The sequence below is a fragment of the Vombatus ursinus genome, unplaced genomic scaffold, assembly GCF_900497805.2.
Source record: "Vombatus ursinus unplaced genomic scaffold, bare-nosed wombat genome assembly UNPS02007725.1, whole genome shotgun sequence".
In the NCBI taxonomy this organism is placed as follows: Eukaryota; Metazoa; Chordata; class Mammalia; order Diprotodontia; family Vombatidae; genus Vombatus; species Vombatus ursinus.
The window spans coordinates 1-23,494 of NW_020947503.1; the positions used below are offsets into that span (position 1 = coordinate 1).

Here is a 23,494-nt window from a genome sequence, read left to right on the forward strand (position 1 = left end):
AGGAACAATATTCTCTAGACTTGTATTTAGATCCTTATTGCTCCATTCAACTTGTCTCCTCGATGTCTATATAGAAGTTAAAAAGTATGAGATAACCAAGAACTGTGTGCTACATATTTCCCACAACACATACTAAAGGATGAGGATAAGGAGACTGCCAATTATTCATGTGAATTTTAGCTAATGTTCTCTACAAAATTGGCTACAACCCATCCACTTTAATTTTTCTTTACAGGGTATCTGTTGCTCATTTTAAGAAGTGCTGAAAAAAAAAAAATAAAAGCTAGTTTCACATGCCGTGTCATCAAAGCCAAAATACCATATGCAGTTAGGACAAGCAGTGTGGTCTAAGACAAAAAGCATAAGTCAGGAATCCTGGGTTCTAATCAGTGCTTGGTCATTTGCTAGACTCCTTTTCTGGGCCTCGATTTCCTCACCTATGAAATGAAGTGCCTAGATTCCTTCCTCTAACAGTCTATGGTCCAAGAACAACCACTGAGGTTGCTACAGCACTTAAAAGTTTGCAAAGCAATTTATGAATGTGATCTCCTTTGATCTTCACAACGATTTTACACAGCAGATACTCTAAGTATTACCACTGCCATTTTATAGGTAGGGAAACTGAGGATCTGAAAGGCTGACTTGCCTTCCATGGTTACACAGGTAATCAGTGTCAGAGGCAGAACCTGAATCCAGGACTTCTTGGTCTCATGCTCTCTAAGAAGCTGTGACATCACTCCTGAGAGGTTTTCATCTAAGAAAAATATCCTACCTAATGATTCAAATTATTTGAAAGTTAAGTTCAACACCATTTTCTTAACAATTCAAACTAGCTCAATACACCTAGATGTAGGAGAATGAATGAAAAATATGGAGTCACAAGACTTGATGCTGGGCCTGGCTGCCAACTCATAACCTTTGGCAAGGCACTCTGAGCCTCAGCCCCCTCACAAAAAAAACGTGAGCTCCTTGAGGGCAAGGCCCATTTCTTTTGTCTTTGTATCCCAGGGCCTAGAATATGGTAGGGTGCTTAATAAATGCTTGTTGATTGATCAGTAAAATGACGAAGCTGGAGGAGATAACTTTAGGCAGGGAAATGGAATTAATTAAACAAATTCAGACTCTAGAGGTATTGGTGTGAGGTGGTGTGAAAAAGGAAATGAAAATCCAGTAGGGTTTTCTTACCTTTGCCTATAACAAGGCCACATTTGTCTGCTGGGACTGTGTAGGTGACCTCCTGCAGCCCCCCAGGTGTCCCGACACTCCAATCACTTCGGCCACGACCTCTTCCTCTGGGTACAGAGATACCTCCTACACCATCACGTTCCTGGGAGGAAAGCAAAGTTTTAGTGACTACTCTCACCACTCACAACTACCACCACCACTAATTTTTAGTTTCTTCTACTAAAAGTGAGGTTAAATGACAGGCTAAATAATCAATGCTGTACCTCTAGGTATGGAGAAGCAAGGCACTTTCCCATGTTTCTGACTGTTAAGGTTTCCATAAAAATGGAATTAATTCAAATCACCATCAGAGGAGGAACTGAGCAGATAAATGCATGTAAATATAAATAAACACTATAAATATATTGAAATTAAAAAAGTGTTTGGATAAACTCAAAAGTTAAAAGCTCAACTACCTTGTTCCTGTGTTTTAATTGCTGGACCTGATCTGTCAGAACTGAGAGCCTGGTTTTATCCAGCCTTGAGGTTTCTTTCCTGTGGCTAACACATGCTGTGATTATCAGAAGTCAGACGTTAGACACTAAAGAGCTATCGGCATTTGAAAGTGAAGCCTGAGTGACAGTTTATGGTTTCTAACCCTCCCCCAACTAGGTTGGCATACAGACAATGCTCTATGATTCAGAAGACCTTGCAATCTAACAAGCAGGAAGAATCAAAGGATTATTTTTTTCTTTTTATCTGCAATGCCACTCCCAAGGGCCAGCACAAAGATGTGTTAAACGGTGACCACTGAAGGCAAGTTCTGAAAGGGACAAGAGCTGTCCCCTTTACCCACAGTCTGATGCTGGAGAGAAGACTTCTCTGAAACACAGTTTCACACTGTTCAGTGATCACAGAACAGTGTGCAAAGACAGGCATCTACAGAAGAAGATTTCTTTTAACATTCAGAGTGCACAAATCCCACTCCAATCACTGTCTACTATGTCAAACACTTTGGTCCTGCAGCATTTCAAAATGGTGACATTAAAAGCAAATGCGATCAGGCTGCAGTTCTTTCCTCTCTTTCATGAGATGGTGCTGCTTTACCACATCAACTCAGAATGGCAAAAAAAAAATGTCCACTGTTGACAAAGTTTTCTTTTATTTGTGAGAGTAAGCTGCACATTTATCTAGAAACCCTCCAAATCAGGTAAGTTGATTGTTTTCATACTCTACACAAATGGACAAGGCAAGTTGACATTAGGGACTAATTTTTAAAAAGCCACTTCTAGAGACACTAACAAAAAAGAGAAGCTTCTTGAAGGCAATCTTTTTTTATTCTTTCCTGACTCCCTAATCAGCTAGATAGCACAGTGGATAGAATACCAGGCCTGAAGTCAGGAAGATTCATCTTCCTGAGTTCAAATCTGACTTCAGACACTTACTAGCTGTGTGACCCTGGGCAAGTCATTTAATACTATTTGCCTCAGTTTTCTCATCTGTAAAATGAGCTGACAAAGGAAATGGCAAACCACTCTAGTATCTTTGCCAAGAAAACCCTAAATGGGGTCACAAAGAGTCTGACACGACTGAACAACAAGACTCACTCTCCACAAAAGATTTCCCAAATCTTTTTTCTTCTCAAGCTTCTAACATCCCCTTCCCCACCCCCCTCAGTTGAGGACCTCACCCTTTTACTGAGAAAACTGGGGCCATTCAAAATGTAAGATGTCTTCTCTTCATCTCAAAACTCCTTGACATCATTTTCTTACTCTCTTCCTCTTTTGCCCCAAGTCTCTGATAATGAGGTGGCCCTTGTCCTTCCCAAGGCCAGGACCTTTACATGGGATCAATTCTGTTTCATTTTGTCTTCTTTAGCAGATTACAAATTTAACTTACTTCCTCTTCCGACTCCCCAATTTTCAATTTCTATTTATGGATCCTTATCCTTTTGCCTTCAAACACACTTAAGTCAATATACCAGTCCATAAAATCTTCATTAGACCCTCAAGGTATGATCCCACATCTCTCCTTTCCCTTTCTCAGTCAAGTTCCTTGAAAAAGCTGTGTTGATTACTGTCTTTCCTTTCACTCACTCACTTCTCAATTTTTTGCAATCTGGCTTCCTAACTCCCTTTCCAAAGTTACTACACTGTGTCTTAATTGGCAAATCTGAAGGCCTTTTTTCAATCTTTATTCTCAGCCTATCTGCTACATTTGATGATGTTGACTTCATTTTTCATTTCTGTACTCTCTCCTCTCTGGGATATTATAACATTATCCCTTCTCCTGGGTCCCTTCCTACCTAACTGTTCAGTCTTCAGTTTTCTTTACTGGTATATCATATCATCTAAAAACCCCAAGACTCTACCCCTAGGCCTTCAGTTTTTCTCTCTTGGTTCCTATGAGTTTAATGATCATCTCCATGATCATGATTCCCAGCTCTCCATATTCAGGCTCAGTCTTTAGATCTGAGCTTCAAACCTGTATTACCAATTGCCTATTAGACATTTCTTATAGCCTAGCTATATTATAGCCTAGCTTTTACAGCCCTTTACAGACTGGCCCTAACATATATTCTCACCCTCATTACACATTATTCCCTATCCCACACTGTGACCCAGCTAAATTGGCCTCTTCCTCATACATGGAGCTCCATCTCCATTCCTGTATACTAGCCACTCCCTAACACCTGGAATAAACTCTCTCCTCACCTCTAACTCAAAAAAGCCCTCTCTTTTGTCAAGATGAAGTTTGAACACCAGATTCTACATGAAGTCTTTCCTTATCCTGTCAACTATTAGTGCTCTCTCTCTCAAACCTCTCTGTATTTATTTTTATTCATTTTCTTTGTTATTACTCTGTACATATTTATATGTCTTTGTTGTCTCTCCCATTAAAATGGAAGCTCTTTGCAAATAGGGATTGTTTCATTCTTTGTATTTGTACCCCTGCAGCCTGGCACATAGTAGGAACTTAACAAACATTTGTCAGTAATTGAAGTATTTATTAAAAGCACACTGGGGCTACAAGTAAAATGAATGAAACAATTCCAAGTCGTACGAATACATATATAAAGTAGTTAAATACAAGGTAGTTTGGGAAGGAGAATACTAGGAGTTGGGGGGGGGGGGGGGATAAAGAAAGGTTTCACGTAGAAGGTGGTGCCTGAGTTGTATTAAAGGAAGAAAGGACTCTATGAGGCTGAGGTGTATTTCTTGGGGGAGTATGCATGGGGAAGGGCAAGTGTAAAGGTGGGGAGCTAAGAGAGGAACCAGAGAGAAGGCCAGTTTGACTGGATCAAAGAGTTTGGCAGACTGAGCAAGGCCCAATAATGTTGGTTTCAGTAAAGCCCAGGTTGAATAGAGCTTTAAAAGCTCTAAACTATATACAGAGTTTATATTTTATCTCAGGGGCAACATGAAGCCCCCTGAAGACGACTCCTGAAGAGGAATTCCATGACTGAACGTCCACGTTTCATACTTCTCTATTTTCCTTTATAATGTCTTGAGCAATGCTAAATGGAACAGTCTACAAGAGCAGAAGAAACCTTCTGGTCATCTTGTCCAATGCCTTTATTTAAAAAAAAAAACCAGAAACTGAGGCCCAGAGAGAGGAAGTGATTTGCCTAAGGCCACAAGGCAAATCAGTGGCATAGCCAGGACAATAACCCAACCCTGCTGACTTTGAGTCTAATGCTTTCATTATTATGATCATAGATGAACAACTAGAAGGTATTCTGAAGACATTAAGTCCAACCCTCTCATTTTATAACTAAGGAAACTGAACCATAAGGAAGTGAAGTGACTCCTTATTATATCATACTACCTCCCCTCTAAAGAAAATTACTGATTATTTGATATTACAGAGTCCATAGATTAAGTCTAATGGACACCTTTCACACAAGCTATCCCTCATGTCTAGAATGCTCTTAGAATCTTTACATTCCCTTTTAATGCTCAGCTCCAGCACCATTTCCTCTGTGAAGCCTGATCTCATCTTCCCCAGTTTTAATGCTATCTCCCTCTTCAAATTATCTTGTATTTAACTCATCTCAGGACAAGGTAAGTTCCTTTGTTTTTGTCTCTGTATTCTCAGCAACTATCATAATGCCTTAATAAATATTATTTGTTAAACTGTATCAATAACAATTCACATTTGTGGAGTACTTTGAGATTTACAAAAGAGTAATTTTTCCCTGCCTCAACTATATTCAAAATGATAATTCTTGAGAGTTGGAAAGGTCCTGAAGAGCTTTCTGAATCAAAAATTATGTTGTTTTGGTATTTAGTACTGTTTTAGTATTAAGTGTATTAGATTTCAATTATTTAGAAATTGATATTCTATACATGGTACAGTTTTTCCCAACCCACTGGAGATAACCAAGAGTTGACTATATAAAAGAAAAAAAAAATTTTTTTTTTTTTGCATGAAAGAGGGAATAAGTGGGTTGCAGGAAAGGTAGAAGTGAAGACCTGAATTACAAATAAATTCATTTCATAAAATGCAAACTTTTAAGTGGAACCTCTAAAATGTTGTATAGTTCACTGATAGAAATGTTGACCATTTTCCACTTGAGTGGCTAAAATGGTTGATCCCAGAGAACAGAACCCACCTGTGCTGTAATAATAAGCTCACTGATGACATGTGCTGCATGTTGACACCTTTCTGGAAGTCCCATGACCTGTGCAACTCTTTCAGGACTAATCCCATCATCTGTGGAACAAGAAGTGAGAGACTAAATTAAAATGTCCCAACCTCAAGGGAGGCAAAAGTTGAACTGATATGTAATTATACTAAAATTACCAAAAATGGAAGTCAGTGACCACTGTATATATTTTTATATATAGTTATTTCCTTCCAATAAAATATAAGCTCACTGTAAGTAAGGATTGCTTCCATTCTTTGTACTTGTATTTCCAGTGGCTAGAAGACTGTCTAGCACACAGTAGGTTTTTAAAAAATATTTGAGTGACTGATTTATAGACAGGCAAAGCCTTGGGCATTTCTGTAACACTTTTTTTGGTGTATTCAAGTATAAACAAGTCCTTGTAAAGAAAAAAAAAACCCTAATCAATATTTTACATAATGACAACTTTAAACTGGTTATAGAATTAAAAAACTGAATACAAAAAAGAAAAAAAAGAATATAAATAAAATAGAATAGTTTAACTGTGAAACTGCACAACACAAAAAAGGCAAAATAAAACATCTCAGTCAGTCAAAGGATGCATATGTGGAAAGGAGGACACATTCTTTTTGCCAGATATCTGGCAACTAGAGGTAAATAATAAGATTTCTGAATGACATTATAACCAACCTGGTTTAAACTGAATCCTTACACCAGCATCATTCTGAATTTTTTTGATCATTTCCCCATTTCTTCCTATTACTATACCAACGGCAAACCTAGGCACAGATACCTTAGAGGAGAAAGAACAGAAACAAAATCTCAATAAAGCTAGGAGAAAAACATAAGCATGAACTGCAGATGCAGAAGCCATGAAATATACTTGGGGATGATTTGATTTTTACATCATTATTTTATAGCATAAAAACTATTCCACTCTATCACATTAATGAAATAGTCTTCAAAGTTTCCACATATAAAAACAGGTTCTTTGGAACTTGAACACTTAAGCTGCAGTACTCAAAAAAAGCGTTGAGCCTCTCGAGTTTTCCTGTTACATCTCAGAAATCAGGGAAAGGTGTTTATGCACAGAAACATACCACCTACCTACATTTATAAACAAGAGGTGTGAATAGCACCATTCACTGAAAATGATGAATAACCACTGGGAAGGATTTGACTGTTACTATGCCCACTAGGAGACCTTCTTCATTCCTTTTCCCATGATAGCAAACAATTACAATTTCTAATTCAAGTGTACCTCTATACTGCCCCCTCCCATTCGGGAGCTGAAATCACTGCGCACGCCTCGGAAGTCAGCTTGATCCTTTTCTCGGATAATCTCTAGTACCATTTCCCTTGCTTGCTGCATAAACACAAATAACAAATGCATTAAGAAAGCGGGGCACATGGCATGAATATTTGTTCAACATCTGACAGTCTTTTCCAATTACTGATAAAATGGCTTGAAAGGAACGTGGGAGTGAAGAGAGGTGATTTGGTACAGTTTCGGGAAGGGGGGAGAAAGAAGCAGATACTCACCAGACCTGAAAATAATTGCACCATTCCTTCTATTGTCCAAAGCTATGTTTCAACCCTAGTTGGATTAAAAAAGTCTACTTGGCCTAACTTTTGATTACTAATCTTCCCAAGAAAATGTTTCTGACATGCTACTCCTGGTTTCTGAATGGTTTTCTGAAACATCTTATTTCAGGAAGACTCCTATGGAATGGAAAACATCATTGTGGGGCTATGTATAACACAGCAATGACATTGAATATGGCAGAAACAAAACTAGGAATTTGAAAGAAAAATTCTGGTAACAAGGATAAATACTTATAAGTTTAAAAAAAAAGCCATCTGCTACAGTTCAACTACTATTTGGAAAGTCAAAGATAACTGATTGCAGCTACTACAAATCCTATTTAAAAATAGAGTAGAGGGGCAGCTAGGTGGTGCAGTGGATAGAGTACCAGCCCTGGATTCAGGAGGACCTGAGTTCAAATCTGGCCTGAGATACATAACACTTACTAGCTGTGTGACCCTGGGCAAGTCACTTAACCCCACTGCCTAGCCAAAAAAACAAAAACAAAAACAAAAAAAATAAAAATAGAGTAGAATTCTGATTATTACATAGATTTAGCTGTATCAAAGGCTACATTTTGTTCTCCCTACACACAGATGAAATAAAGTAAAGGTACAATTTACCTTAAAATTTGTTTATTTCTCAGCACCTGTGTTTTAAAAGGGTCACACTATATGACAACCATCACTCCCTGAGATAGCCGAGTGCCCAAACCAAAAACTTTGATTCCATTAAAAAAAAGTTTAAGGCAGTTGCATGGCTTTTTCTTTTTTGTTGCAAATTATTGCAACACCTCTCATCTATTGATCTTGGGCTATTTTTCAGACAATAATTACAACAAAAGGATCACATATGGAGAGGAAGAGTTGATGACATGAATTCTCCCTATTTCTTAGAGGACTGGCGTAGGGCCCAAGGCCAGGGAAGAGCATGGGGGTGTCTACGAGGCCCCAGAGTACTGTTGAACAAGGGGAATTGTTGCTTGTTGTTTAGTTGTTTCAGTCATATCTGAAACCTTATGACCCCACTAGAGGTTTTCTTGGTAAAGATACTGGAGTGGTTTGCCATTTCCTTCTTCAGCTCGTTTTACAGATGAGGAAACAGAGGCAAACAGGGTTAAGTGACTTGTCCGGGGTCACACAACTAGGAAGTGTCTGAGGCTATATATGAACTCAGGCCTTCCCTGACTCCAAGCCTGGCACTCTATGCACTGGGCTACCTAGCTGCCCTTGATGACATGAATTCTTAAGAAAGGAACTGTTTACATTAAAAAAAGCCGCAAAATACCATCAAGTTTGGTCTTTCACCACCCCATAATTTCAATGGCACAGATGCATAATAAAACCTCAGTAGAATACGTATTAGTTTACTAAAGAAGCAAAATAATGTCTTTATGCAATCCAAAATGAAAAAGTAAACTCCTCAATAATGAGATATTCCTTTTTTTTTTTTTTAAAAGACAGTTTATGGATCTGACAAGTGAAATGACAGGCTCTTTACCCTAACTAGAGCCTAAGGAAGAAAAGCAGTGTACTCAGAACTACTCAATCTTGTCCTACAATGTTATTGTAGTTATTGGTCTTGAAAAACTATAAGTTTTATAAATCTGTGCTTAACTGTGTAGTAGTATCACAAAGTGAACAAACTTCTTAAAAAACTGGCAGTTTCCACTAGGTTGTAATACAACACTCCCAAAGAAAAAGAGCTGTGCAGTGATCTCTTGTTGTACCAAGATTAATAAAGTTAGAACCTCTGTTTTAAATAAAACAACTTTGCTGCTTCCCGAAGCCTCAGGTGGGCAGAAGTTAACCTCTTAGGAGTGAGAGCTCCAGTTCCTCCAATTAAATGCTACCTCCAAAAGCTGCTCTGTTCTTTGTGAAGATCAACTTTCTTCATTCCAATGCCAAAACACTCAAAAAAGGGAGAAACACTTCAGAAACCAAATTAAGACTCTCCCTCGAACTTCAGATCAGCCTCATTTTTCTATTCTATAACTAAACACCTGGCTTTGCCACTATCTGATTTTATGTCACCTTATATCTATGGTTGGTTGTTCAATGGTAAAGTATTATGCTGCTGAGGCCAAGGCCATATCCTTAATACCTACACAGACTATTTGGCTTTGTTCTGTTTTATGGCCAAAGAATTCACAACTATAGCCCTAGTCAAAGTGTCTTAAATGTCTGCCACTGGTTACAAGGTGGATTAGATGTGGGAATACAGAACAAATCCATTTCAAATACTGGAGAAACTAATGAAAGTCTGTCCCTTGCTGCCACAGGGTAAGCAGGGTTATCTATGTCTTATGATGCCCAGAACTCTGTTAAGCTTTTTCCCACAACTAAACTCTCAAACCCAATATGACAGAACAGATTAACTGGATAAAATGAATACCTATTTTCAGAGGCAGCTTAGTGTCATAAAAGCAGCAATTCCATCTCATATTTGTTTAATATAACATTTATAAAACAGAGTGAACAGAAATAATAAAATACAAGAGTAATAGTAATTTAGTCATACAGCCATACAGATATACCATCGCCACTACATAATAACTCCATAAAAAGTTTTCCTGGTAAGTTTACCTGTACTTTGAATGGGTCTCCAGTAATACGAAGGGGTTTGTCTGCTCCAGTGGGCAAAGGACCATCTTGGATCATTATCATTTTCACACCTGTTCGCTCCTATGAAGAACACACAGCATGGAAACATAATTTTTAATAGGGCACACAAAATCACTTTAAGATCAATAATAATAGTGGCACAGATTTATATAGTACTGTAAGGCTCACAAAATACTTTCCTTACTATATTTCTAAGTGGTAGCTCATGCCAATATTTTAATTTCCATTTTACAGATGAGAAAACTGAGGGCCCTGAGAGATTAAGTGACTCGCCCACAGAAAATGTTAGAACTGAAGACTGAACCTGGGTCTTCTGATTCTAAATCAAGTACTCTTTTCATTATACAGTTATGCCTCTCCTGAATAATTAACATGTGAAATTAGCATTGACTTTACCACTTAAGTAACATTTAGACTTTTGGTAATCAATTCTGATTCAGTGTGAATACAGAAATGTTGCTATTTCTAGACAGCTCTCAAGTATTAACATCTAAGACAGTGGGATAAACCAAACTATATCCAAAAACTTGATTTCTTTCCTTTCCTTTCCCCAGGGCATTTAGACTGTATATATGAACACAATTAATTTGTGGTACCTGGTGAACATCAAATTACTAAAACAATATTAATAAAGTTTTATTCTCTAAATGGCTGTATAAGAAAATGCATATGAAACATTGCCAGTACACACGAACTCCAATTTTTCTCTGGTAGAAGACACAAGGTATAGTTTTTGTGTTATGAAATATAACACAAGATATGCAGAAACATCTATTAGGAGTCCAGTGAAATTCCAGCCACTGTGATTCAGATATTCTTGAAAAAGCCTACCAGATAGGGATGAAGGGGGAATAGCACTCCCAGAACTCAAACTATATTATAAAACAGCAGTCATCAAAACCACCTGGTGTTGGTTTAAAAAAAAAAAAAGAGAGAGAGGTAGATCAGTGGAACAAACTAGATAAGGGAGAATCAAAACTAACAGAACTCAATCACCAAGTGTTCAAGGAACCCCTAAACATAAAATACTTAGGAAAGAACTCTCTATTTTATAAATAAAACTGCCGGGAAAAATGGAAAGCAGTATGGCAGAAATTAGGCTTAGGCCAACATATTAAACAATATTTTACAATATATTTGAAAATATACATCACTTTAATATTAAAGAACATATTACAAAAAAATTAAAAGAGAAACAGATCATATACTCCTCATAGCTATGGGTAGGAGATGTAGTCTTAACCAAACAAGAGATACAAGCAGTTGCAAAAGTAAGTAACTTTGATTATATGTAAGTTAAAAGCTTCCATACAGACAAAATTAATGCAACTAGAATAAGAAAAGTGGCTGAATAGTGAAAAAAAAAAATCTTTGTATCAAAATTCTCTGATAAGGTTTTGGTATCCAAGATACATAAATAATTAATAAATACATACAAGACCAACGGATAAATGTTCAAAGTATATGAATAAACATTACTCAAAAGAAAAATTGCAAACTCTTGTGCAAATGAAAGAATGCTTCAGATCTCTAATAAGAGAAATATAAATCAAAGCAACTCTGAGGTTTCATCTCACACCCTGAAAACTGGCAAAGATGACAAAAGATGGCAAAAGTCAATGTTGGAGGGATTATGGGAAGATAGGTACATTGATTCATTGTTGGTGGAGTTGTGAATTAGTACAACTATTTTGGAAAGCAATTTGGAATTGTGCAAATAAAGTGACTAAAATGTCCATACTGCTTTGACCCAGAGATTCCATTATCAAGCTTATATATTACAACCCAAGGAGACTACTGATAAGAAAGTCCTTATATACACCAAAATATTTATAGCAGTAGTTTTTGTGATACAAAGAATTGGAAACAAAGCAGGTGCCCATCATTTGAGGAATGGCTAAACACAATGAAGTATGTTGATTGTACTGGAATATTACTGAGCTGTAAGAAATGATGATCATGGTAAGTACAGAAAAGCATGGAAAGCATGACATGAAATGATACACAATGAAGTAAACAGAGTCAAGAAAACAATATACACAAGGATTACAACAATATAAATGGAAAGAACAAACACATACAGAAAAATCAAAACTGAATGTTGCAAAATTATAAAGAACATGCATGCCTCAAAAAGAAGAGTTCCAACCCAACCCTTTGCAGAGGTGGGAAGTCCACAGGTGGTACACAATGTACACACTTTTGGACTTTTTCAATATACTGACTGGTTGCACTGATTTTTCCTCTTCTTTTTCTTTTTTTTTTTGTCTTTTAAAATATACTGTTTGTTATATGGGATGGCTCCCTGGGAGGGGGCAGAGGAAAAATACTGAGGAAAAATAATGATATAAAAAGAAAAAAACCTATGAGAGTAAAAAGGCAGAGAATGGCTTTAAAGACACATTTCCTGAGAAGGGAATAAGTTTCTGAATCTACTAAGGTCGCATACCTGTAACTGCTTTATGGTTTCTCCTCCTTTGCCAATGACTAGCCCCACTTTAGATGCAGGGATGAGAATCTCCTGGATTGTGTTATTCCCATCTACATCATTATGAAATCCAGGTCCATTCCGACATCGATCAACAATTTGTCCCAATAGTCGCTTGGCTTGTCTTTGAGGGAAGACCAAAAGAGAACTACCATTAAACAAAACAGTTTGTATATCAGAGAGGAAAAAAAGAACTAGGATAGAGGTAAGAGAAGGAGGCCAGAGCAGGAAATGTAAAAACAGAGAGATAGGAAGAAAAAAGAGTAAAGGTTACTAGTATGATTCATTCCTAAATTTCAAACTCTTCTTCAATTCATTTAACTACTTTGACTTCTTTGCTGAAGTTAGGAACCATCAGCTTGGTTTTTTGTAGCGAGAAGCAGCAGTGTCTGTCTGTATCTCCCCCCACATCTCTTTTTTTTTAGTCACCTAAGTTACTTAACAGTCTAGCTAAGAAAATTCAACTATCTTCCTACATGCTATAAATATGTGTTACTCAACACTTTGCAGTAAGAATCTGGAGAAGAGTCCAGTTAATAGAGCAATAAGGATATGGGGGAAAAAACCTCCAAAATTCAGGTTTTCTTCAGCTGCTGGTATTGATCAGTTGTCTGATCTAAACTTTTAGGGCTGAGAACCTGCTTTTGGCTTCCTCCTCACGTGTTCCTCAAGTACAGCTTCTTCTTAATATTTTGCTTTAGTTCTGGACTAACCATTGCCGTAAGAAAAATGCTTTGCTGCCAGGAAAACCATATTGTTTGCCCTATAATGTATACTCACCAGTGACACTTGTTCTGGGTCACTGCTTGTAACATTGTAAAATAAATTTAAACTTTTCTATAAATCTGTGAGCAGTGGAAATAATGAAACAACTCTGCCTACTGAGAGACATAATCTGGAACCCGCCTTTGTCCACAAACCACATATAACTGTAGACTGAGAGACTGTGAGATACAGATGAGCACTCACAGGAGGAGAGAGACAGAGAGGAGAGAAATAGAAAGAAGACTGAGATGAAAAAGAGACAGAGAAAGAAAGAGAGAACACAGAGAAACCGAGACAGAAGATTGATATGGGAAACACAGATAAGAGAGTCAGAGAAAAAGGATAGAGGAAAAAAGAGAAAAGGGAGGGAGAGAGATTCCTCCAAATTAGCACTTTTTCCACAACGATCTTCAGTTCCATGAGATTGAAAACTGGTGTCTGTAAAGCTCAATTACTTGTAACAGGAATGGAAAACAGTTCTTTTCTTAAAGCTACTACAGGTCCTTACTCCTACCACCCCTCCCCAATTCTAGACTACCCAGATGGTCCTCTGAATGAAACAGGAAATCAGAGATCCAAATTCATTTGGATCAAAAAGAGGCAACAGGATCGAACTTAGAATGGATAATATGATGCTATGCAGTGTCACCTAGATAATTTCAAAATAACCCTTTCAGGAAGAAGTATCATACTAACACCAGTAAGATAAGACTCAATTTGAGCAACCCAATAGAGTGAGTTCTTTAGCATGGAAAACTGTGCATACCCTGAAAACCTAGTTCATAAAGGAGGTATCATGATAGCTATGAGAAATTCAACACAGGCTTCATGACACTCTAAGTATGTGGTAGCAGAGAAATGCCCATAGTATGGCAACCCCAAATTTTATATACATCAGCACTTGCTGGTTGTGGTTTAGTAACACAGCACCAATTAACAGTGTTTAGTAACAGTTCTGCCCTTCCATTTCTCCCCTCTTTAGGGAAGGGGGAAGAAAAGTAAAAGGAAAAAGTAAACAAAATTAACTTACTCAATACTTTCTGGGGTTCCGGTAAGTACACAGGGCCTCTCTGGAATCCCAGAACTCTCTACAAGAAGAATCAAGAAGATAAGGTGTATTGGTGGGCGCCTGGCAACTAAGCATCTTTACTACTGTGTATAGATTCAGTTTCTGTGCTTGGTTATCTAAGGCAGCCTCAAAAATCCCAGTCTCTTGGTAAAAAGATTCTCAATTTTCATATGTAGCTGGGATATTAATTTGGCAGATTAGTCTTTTTAACAAAGGAAATCTAGAGGACCCAGTAAAGATTTATGAGTCAGCACTAGTTATTATTCTTAGCTCCCCTTTTCTCCTACTGTGATATGTGGTAATGTTACTTGACTAGCACGGTTAAGTGGAAAGACCACTGTCTTTGAAGAGGACTGGGTTATAAATCCTGCTTTTGAAGCTTACTACCTGTATAACTTTGGCAAAGTCACTTAACTTCCCAGGGCTTCAAAGGCCTGAGGGTCCTTTCAGATTTAGTTTTGCGATTCTATGATCATTTTATTCCTCAATTTTCTCATGTGTAACGGGAGATAACAGCTATTTGTTTGCAAAGAGCTTTGAGATCCTTGATGAAAAGGCCAATGAGATGCACAGCAGTTGTCACCAATATTAATTGCATAAATATCTGACAAATCATCAATACAAGGGACCATCTCTAGGACACCATATAATAAATATTTAGTCTTTTGACAACCAACATATTACGTATGCCTTATTGTGTTTCATTAAGTAATTAAGTACACTGATACGCTTACGTATACTTTGAATGCATATGTAGTACAATTAAATTGAAGTCTTCCTCTAGTATAATAATTAAAAGAGTATTCTATACAGCATGATTTATACCTAAGGTTTTAGCTAACAAATTATCTTAAAATATTATAAGATTTTGCTTCATTAACAGACATTTACTCTATTAAAATATCTATCCCTACTTCTCGTCACCTACTATATTAATCAGATCTAAACCCAAACTATACTCTAAAGAAAAAACACATCTTTTAGGATCTGCCTTCTTCTCTACCCCAATACTAGGCAATGAGTAAAATGAAAAGCTAAGTAGCACAAGGCTTACATGACTTTTAAGGAGCTTAAGGCATAGTAGGGGGATAAGCAAGCATACAAATAAGTGTGACATCAGGCAGGATGTGATAAACCTCAACAGAGAGGTACAAATAAGGAACATGTGGCATACTACCAAGAGTCTATCCACAGCAAAACACTGTTAGGAGATATTCCTGAAATCTGTTTGACATGGGCCAATATGGATGAAACCAGAATACTAGCCATTAAGAATAATGAAAATTGGTGGTCAAGACCAGTGATCTTCACAGTTCTGTAACTCAGGACCTTTGCAATCACCACTAACCCAAAGGACCACATGATTTGTCTTATTACCTGTAGAGTCAGGCAATATACTCTAATAGAGATCCTGGAGGTCCTGATGAGCTACTGTTGCATAAAAATGCCACAGGTCTATTTTGTGTTACCAGTCTAGAAGTAAAGCCAAATGAGATTTGCCCCCACTAGATCCCCATCTTCCATTCTACTTGCAAAACCAGGACAATGATAAATATTGCCTTTGTTTTCTATTTGGGAATAAATTTATCTCTCTTAGTTTCAGGGAAAGGTTTTGATCAAGATCCTATAAATTCTATGCAACAAGCTAAGATGATAAATGGACTTAAGTTTAAAACATGCATGTATTGGGTCATAAGAAAGAAAAGCTCTTACCTGGTGCAATCTGAATCTTGCAACCAGATTCTGCCTGAATCCGTGAAATCTGCTCACCACCCCGGCCGATAACTGAAACAAGGTGGAACAGGGTCAGAACTTGCCACCCATAACTGACTTTCCACAGTAATCAGCATCTACTTTTTAGTTTCCACTTGGGCTCACAGTAAAATAGGGATGGGAGAGGACTTGATTACTAAGGTCCCTTTGCTACTCTAACATTCTATAAATCTACTGTTTAAGAGACAGGTAGTTTTGTTTCTAAATTATACTGTTTTGGGATACTCATTCAAGCCACTTCAGCCATAAAAATTTCTAACGGTGTTTGGTTCTAGTCATCCAGCAGTCGGATAAAAGAGCTGCACTGTCTTATAGCACGAAGTAACTGTTGTTTAAGTTACCAGTTTAGTTTCAGAAGAGGTAACATGCCTCTTAATAAAGTAAACATTTATTTCTTAATGAATAAGGTAAAAAGGATGATTAAATGCTTAGGAAATTGGGCAATCCAGATACTTACTGAACCCAACCATTTTATCAGGCACTTTGAATTCTTCTGTTATTACTGCCCTAAAAATGAATAATATTTCAAAGTCAATAAAATAAATAAAAGTCAGTAACATTTCAAAGTCAATAAAATAATTCTGGACTATCTTTCATTCTCAATCTCCTCCTAAACTGATAACATCATAAGCCTAGAGTTTTAAACATAAGTTTAGACAATGGACCTAAAATTATACGAAGTCACTCAGATAAAGCACCTTGTCCCCCTATCACTTGAATTGAAAAAAAGTACCCAGAGTGAGTTGCTGTTCTTACCATTATAGGTGACTACTTTAGCAACTTATTCAATTACCAAACCTCTTTTAATTGCTAGGGTTTTTTTTTTTCTCCCATATTTAATCTGAACATTTCCTGTTGCTGTCTAACTCTTAAATGTTTTGTTTTGCCCACTTTGACTAATAAGAGTAACTAGTCTGTGATTACTTAATAACATTCTTTTATGTACTGGGTGACCTTTGCACTTCTCCTCTGGCATTCTTTTCTCCAGATCCAATAAACATCATTCTACTTTTCTACATATGCCTTGGTTTTCAAACTTTTTACTTCTCTTTGGCCTCCTTTCAAATTACCTCGGTTTTTTAAAGTATGAGGCCCTAAACTGAATATAGTTTTCCAATGGAGTTCTAATCAGTGTTGAGTAGAAAGGAATAATTACTCTGGTCATTTTCCAAGTACTCCTGTTAAAAAGCACACAATCGAGTCTTAGATGTCCCCCGCCCCTTGTCCTTTTGAAGACAAGTACTGCATTGATTCATTCAAATGAAGCAACAGGAATACTTCCTAACTTCCCATACACCATCTTATAGACAATATCCAATTCGTGCAATACCCTGGAAAGCAATTAAATCTAAACATCTACCTTTGAAGAAGATAATACAGATAGTTAGGGAACCCCCTCCCAAAAAAAACCCTGGCATTTTTAAACACCACACACACACACACACACACACACACACACACACACACACACACACACACACACACACACACACACACACACACCCCCCCCCTGGATTTTTAACCACCATGGAAAGAACTGAATAAAGTACATGTTTTTGTGAAAAGTCCTATGCTTAGGAAAAATGCAATAGTTAAAAGCTCTTCCCATTATGCAGCTGTGATAAAAGCACAGGGAGAGACTCTTCTGTTGTAACATACATCCTTAGGTTTGTAGATGCAGAAGTAATTTCTGGCATTTACATATACTATCTGAAAATAAGCAATTCTGGGCCTCCCAATTATTTTTGAAATATTGATGCTAAGACTGAGTTTCATGAACACATTCAAAGATATTGTTTTCTTTCATATTAGGCTTTGTCCCAATAGGGAAGATAATGCTAACTACAAACATGTATTCCTACTAAAGTCAGGAGGCTACAGCAAAAGCAAGTGTTTATGTGGCACAAGTCAATTTGCTGTGAGTATTACTGGGGTTTTACCTAGGAAAAAAATCCAAAGTTAAATCAACAGGAAAATTCACATGCCTTATCCAGCAACCTCCTTGTATAATTTTGGCTCTGAGCTTCTTTGGAGAATAAAAATATAAGGTCACAACAAAAATATTGGGTCAATGTGCAGAATAAATAGTTTGGAAATAATTGTAAACATTTTTTACCAGTATAGTTTTGACTGATCAAAATGCTATAGAGAAGTTGGTCTTTTTCATTTCAAACAAAAATCTCAATTGTTAATTGTTAATGGTTTGTTCAATTAAATATTTTTAAACCTGGTCAGAATGAAACTTTCTTGAAATAGTCTGTTCATCAGTGGTAGTTAATAATTTGAAAGGCCCTTCTTTTGTTGTTGTTCTTCAGTGTTTCAGTCCTGTCTGACTGTGTGACCCCATTTAGGATTTTCTTGGCAGAGATACTGGAGTGGTATGCCATTTCCTTCTCCAGATCATTTTACAGATGAGGAACTGAAGCTAACTGGGTTAAGTGACTTGTCCAGGGTCACACAACTAGTAAGTGTATGAGGCCAGATTTGAACTCAGGAAGATAAGTATTCCAGACTTCAGGCCCAGCATTCTATCCACTGTGCCACCTACCTGCCCTACCCCCAAGCCTTTCTAACACCTTTTTTTTTTTCTTTTAAAGGCAATTGGGGTTAAGTGATTTGCCCAGCGTCACACAGCTAGTAAGTGTCAGAGGTCAAATTTGAACTCAGGTACTCCTGACTCCTGGGCTGGTGCTATATCCTGTGCCACCTAGCTGCCCCATAACATTTCTTTATAATACCGTAGAACATAACTAAAATGTTGGTGTTATAAGACAAAAATAACAGACACATTTTTGGCTTTTCAGATTATGGTAAGATCGCTGAATTCTGTGTCATATAACCTGACACAATATAAGTGAACCCTTGGCATAGTAAGGTACTTTATAATGGAATCCTGCATATGTATTTTAAATCTCTATTTTAGTATTAGTATCATTCTTATACATTGTACACATTTCTGTTTGACAGAATTTCTTTTTCAGGCATTAAAAGCACCTTACAATGATTTCATTAAGCCTCATTTTTTTAGGGAGGCATGCAGAAGGTATTTTTTATTAATGAGACTTCAGCAGAGAAGAGTTAAGTGACTATTTACTGAAGGTCACTTGGTGTGTCCCTACCAGTAGAATATGGGTTTCTAGCCTCCTACTTCCATGTAATAGACCCTGAGCTTGCCTGTCTACCATAAGCATCACCTTGTATCACTTATTCCAGGAGAACTTTTCTAAGGTGAAAAGGCTAAAGATTTCTAAAGCACTAGAAAAATTTGATATTTCTTTTTTATTCAATGTAAAATCAAGATAAAGAAAATCTCCAATATTCTGACAGTCCTATAATTTTGCATAATAATATTTAAGTTTTTAACACTCAAAAACATTAAATTTATCCCTTTAGGAAATTTTCTTAGAAAAGGTTATTGAAGAAAAACACAAAAATCACAAAAACCCCAAAACTTCAGCCTTAAAGAAATCTAGCCTATAGTTTTTCCACATTCTCAACCTCTGACTTTCTAACACTCCAGTACAGATGGTGGATCAATAAACAATTAGAATTAATCAATAAATAATAAAACATAACCCACTGCTTACCTTTGATGTACCAGGGCCCCTAACTGGTTACCCACTGTGGCAAAGAGAAAGAGAAAAGAAAAATCAAAGCACTAGCACGGATAAACTAACTTCATCCCCATATAAGTTCTTATCATTAAAAAAAAAAAAACACAGAGAAAGAAAGAAAAGCAAACAGTAATTTAGGCTCAGTGGCTGAAATGAATGAGTTATATGATATGAAACAGGAGGGGATGTCTCAATCAACACAGTTTATAACCTAGTGTCCAGCTGAACACAGGATGAGAAATTGATCTGTGTATATCCATGCTGAGAGTCCTGGGAGAAAATCCTTCTTGCCCAAATCCCTTGAACTCACCATCTCCTCCATGCTCTTAATTTAAACCCAGTGTAAGGATGGAGAGGATAAGGTTTTTTTTTTTAAAGCCAAATGTAAAGATTTAGCATCATTCAAGGCTTTATTAAAGATCATCCAGTGAGAGTTGCAGTCACTATGAACATATGTATACATTCCTTTCATTTATTTGCTTTAATTCTTCCATTAGATGATAAGCTCCATAGAGGCAGGGTTTGTGCCTTGTATTTCATTTTTAAGAGACTCTTATGTCATGCTTAGTAGACAGTGGACATTCACTAAATGCTACTGACTAAAAAAATTATCATTCAAACTCACTTAAAATGAAGTCATTTTTAAAAATCAAAAACAATTCTGTTAACTTCCTATTACTACAGCAACCCTTTCATCAAGTTTTTCCTAAAAGCATTTCAGCCACCTTATGTTCTGGTTAGTTGGCAATTTTTCTTCTTTTCCAGCTACAACCAAAATAAAAATCACTCTGAAGTAGACTTCTTATCAAACCCATGAACTTAGAAAACAAAAAACCCAAGTGTATTACAAAGCAACAATCTGAACTTTACATAGAATTAAATAAGAATTTAGAAAAAGGACTTTGGGGAAATGATTATACACAGACTAAAGATAACCAGGTGAAGAACTATATCATTTTAAAAAAATAATATTTTATTTTCCCACTTATATGTAAAGACAATTTTTAACACACAAATTTTCAAAATTTTGAGTTCCAAATTTTCTCCTTCCCTTTCTTACCTCCTCTCTCCCTAAGAAGGTGAACAATTTGATATAGGTTATACATGTGCAATCATGTAAATATATAATTTAAGGCAAATGAGGAAGGGCATTGACACCTCAAATCCAAGAATCTCAAATGATATTTCTATAGTATGAACTTAACCCTCAGGTCTCTAATTTGAAATTAAGAAAAAAGGATTATGGCATTTTCAAAGAAAAGTAATATGCATGAAGAAATTAAAAAAAAATAAATGAAGCTATAGAGTCAAAAGTATTTTCTTCTGGGTCACTAGTTAAATAACCATCTGTAGTCAGAATATCAATGTATACTCTAAATATGCCTATCTCAGGGATAAGAGAAATGCTGTTTTAATTTCTCTTAATTTTGCCTTTTGCATATATTTGGTCTGAATACAAGATGTTCCAATCAGAATATTCATCAGCAGAGAAGGTAGATGGGAAAACAACTGCTTAGGTGGTATTCTTGATGCTGAGCCAGTCCTAAGTGAAAGCCAGACAACTGCAAATTTAAAAAAGAATCAACCAGTTAACAAGCCCTACTATGTGCCAGGCACAAGGGACATAATACAAAGAATGAAACAATCCCTATAGTCGAAGGCACTACCAGGCAAGAAGGGTTGCCTGAGCTGCATCTTAATGGAAAAGGATTTTATGAGGCTTCACTGAGCAGGCAGTGCATTCCAGACATGGGGAATGACCAGGGCAAAGACATACACTCAGGAGATGGAGTATATGAGAGGCACAAAGGGGAGGCAAATTTGGCTGGACTATGGCAATGGTGGTTGGCAAGGGAGAGAATACTGTACAATAAATTTAGAAAGACTGGTATAAGGTTTTGAATTACATCCCAACTTCTGAAGAGGGTTATGCCTATAGAGACAAGAGTGATAGGTGAATTAAACCACAAATAAGTCATTTGTATGGCAGGTCCCTCAAATCACAGCTACAAGTTCCTATTAACTTATTTTCCAGATCTATTTCCAGAATTTGACTTTAAAGAACTCAGTAAGAATTTATTAAAGGAAAAAAGAAACAAATGGTCACTTACAGGTGAAAATGTTTTACTAAGTCTCAAGAGACTTGCTATTGGCCCAGTATTTCCAACAATGGTAATAAAAATAAAAACAATAATAATTTATATGGTACTTCAAGGTTTGCAAAGTGCTTTACAAACATTATATCACTTTATCCTTACAACAACCCAGGGAGGTAGGTACTATTTACAATGACTAGTTCCGCCATTTCTCCTCCCTAGGCTCCACGTTTCTCATCTGTCAAACAGGGAAACGACATTAATGGTTTTATAATTGTCTTGACATACTCTCCAAAAGAACAAACAGTTTAAGAGAACAACAAACCTGCTCAGCAGAGTAGAAGGTAAAGACTAAAATAACATGGGAGCATGACAAATCAAAACTGGATACCAGATAGCTTAGTTATGTGTTGAGCCAAAAGACTAACTGCTTAGCTGATAAGTAGAGATGCCTATAAATACTGAAAATAAAATTGCAGATATACCATTTCACAAAGACATGGAAAGCTCCTGTTTTCACACTGAAAGAAAAGAATGAAGTCTATGTTCAAGTTCAAAATCAGATTTAAGTATTTGAGTTGATTCTCAAGAATGTCAAATACCTTCTTCCTTCATGTAGATGGATGCAGACCAAGGCTGAAACATACAATTTAAAGTTTCATTCTTTCTGAGGCATTCCCATTTAACTCCTAAACATGGAGACTAGTTGTTAGATGAGAAAAAGGTACCAGCATATGCTGAAGCACTGCAAACTGATAATTTCAGGTACAAGACATCTATCCATAGCCTTAATGATGGGGAGGAGGTCAAACTCTGGAAGCCATGCAATGTCCCCTTTCTCATCACATGCATAGGTGCACCTATTGAGCACAATTTAACTGTAACTACAGTCATTTTACTGCAAAAAAGCAAGAATGTTGAATAAAAATCAGTCCCATTTCCTGCTAATGGTGCCTGCTGGTTGATAATATTTCATCTTGCTTTAAGGTTTACCTTAACTGAATTCTAGCATGTACACCCACTCACACATAGGTAGGCTTTTAATTTATTTTCCATCCTGTAAAAACAAGACATACCACCTATGCTAAGGAAAGCACAATCTCTACACAGAAAGTATGCATACTATATGTGAAACATTCCCTTTAAGAGTAAGTCTTTTCATAGCTATGGATAGGAGATATCTCCTGAATCAAACATGGGAGAGTCATTTGCAAAAGATAAAAGATAATTTTGATTAAACGAAATTGAAGTTTCTTCAAAAACAACACCAGTGCTTCTAGGATAAGAAGGGAAGCAGATGAATGGGAAAAATATTTGCATCAAATTTCTCATGGAAGAACTTGGTATCTAAGTTATATAGACAGTTAACAGATACAAAAAACCATTCTTCATTAGGTAAATGACTAAAGGACACGAACCAAAAGTTCTCACAAGAAAAATTGCTAACTATTAACAGTTGTATGGAAGAATACCACAAATCACTATTAAGAAAAATGCAAATCAGGGGCAGCTAGGTGGTGCAGTGGATAGAGCACCGGCCCTGGATTCAGGAGGACCTGAGTTCAAATTCAGCCTCAGACACATAACACTTACTAGCTGTGTGACCTGGGCAAGTCACATAACTCCATTACCCAACCCCCCCCCCCCCAAATGCTGATCAAAACAACCCTGAGGTTTCACCTGACA

The 23,494-nt window shown here is 36.8% G+C and overlaps 1 protein-coding gene across 1 annotated transcript; it reads right to left on the reverse strand.

The window, feature by feature from the left end:
- Positions 1-1,123: 1,123 nt before the first annotated feature.
- On the reverse strand, positions 1,124-19,715 carry LOC114033975 (far upstream element-binding protein 3-like). Its single transcript, XM_027849611.1, has 10 exons — positions 19,686-19,715; positions 16,556-16,605; positions 16,039-16,110; positions 14,287-14,344; positions 12,453-12,615; positions 9,965-10,063; positions 7,056-7,160; positions 6,485-6,587; positions 5,780-5,880; positions 1,124-1,327 (listed from the first exon to the last, which is right to left on the reverse strand). The coding sequence occupies exons 2-10, from the start codon at positions 16,566-16,568 to the stop codon at positions 1,124-1,126; spliced, it is 918 nt and encodes a 305-aa protein (XP_027705412.1). The 5' UTR covers positions 16,569-16,605; positions 19,686-19,715.
- Between the last annotated feature and the right edge of the window lie 3,779 nt (positions 19,716-23,494).

What these genes read in the sequence shown, in the direction of transcription:
- LOC114033975 (XM_027849611.1), bottom strand. An exon ending in CAAGATTCAGATTGCACCAG is followed by an intron (nt 14,345 to 16,038) that starts GTAAGAGCTTTT and finishes TTCTTCTTGTAG; the next exon opens with AGAGTTCTGGGATTCCAGAG. An exon ending in TGGGAGGGGGCAGTATAGAG is followed by an intron (nt 6,588 to 7,055) that starts GTACACTTGAAT and finishes TTCTCCTCTAAG; the next exon opens with GTATCTGTGCCTAGGTTTGC.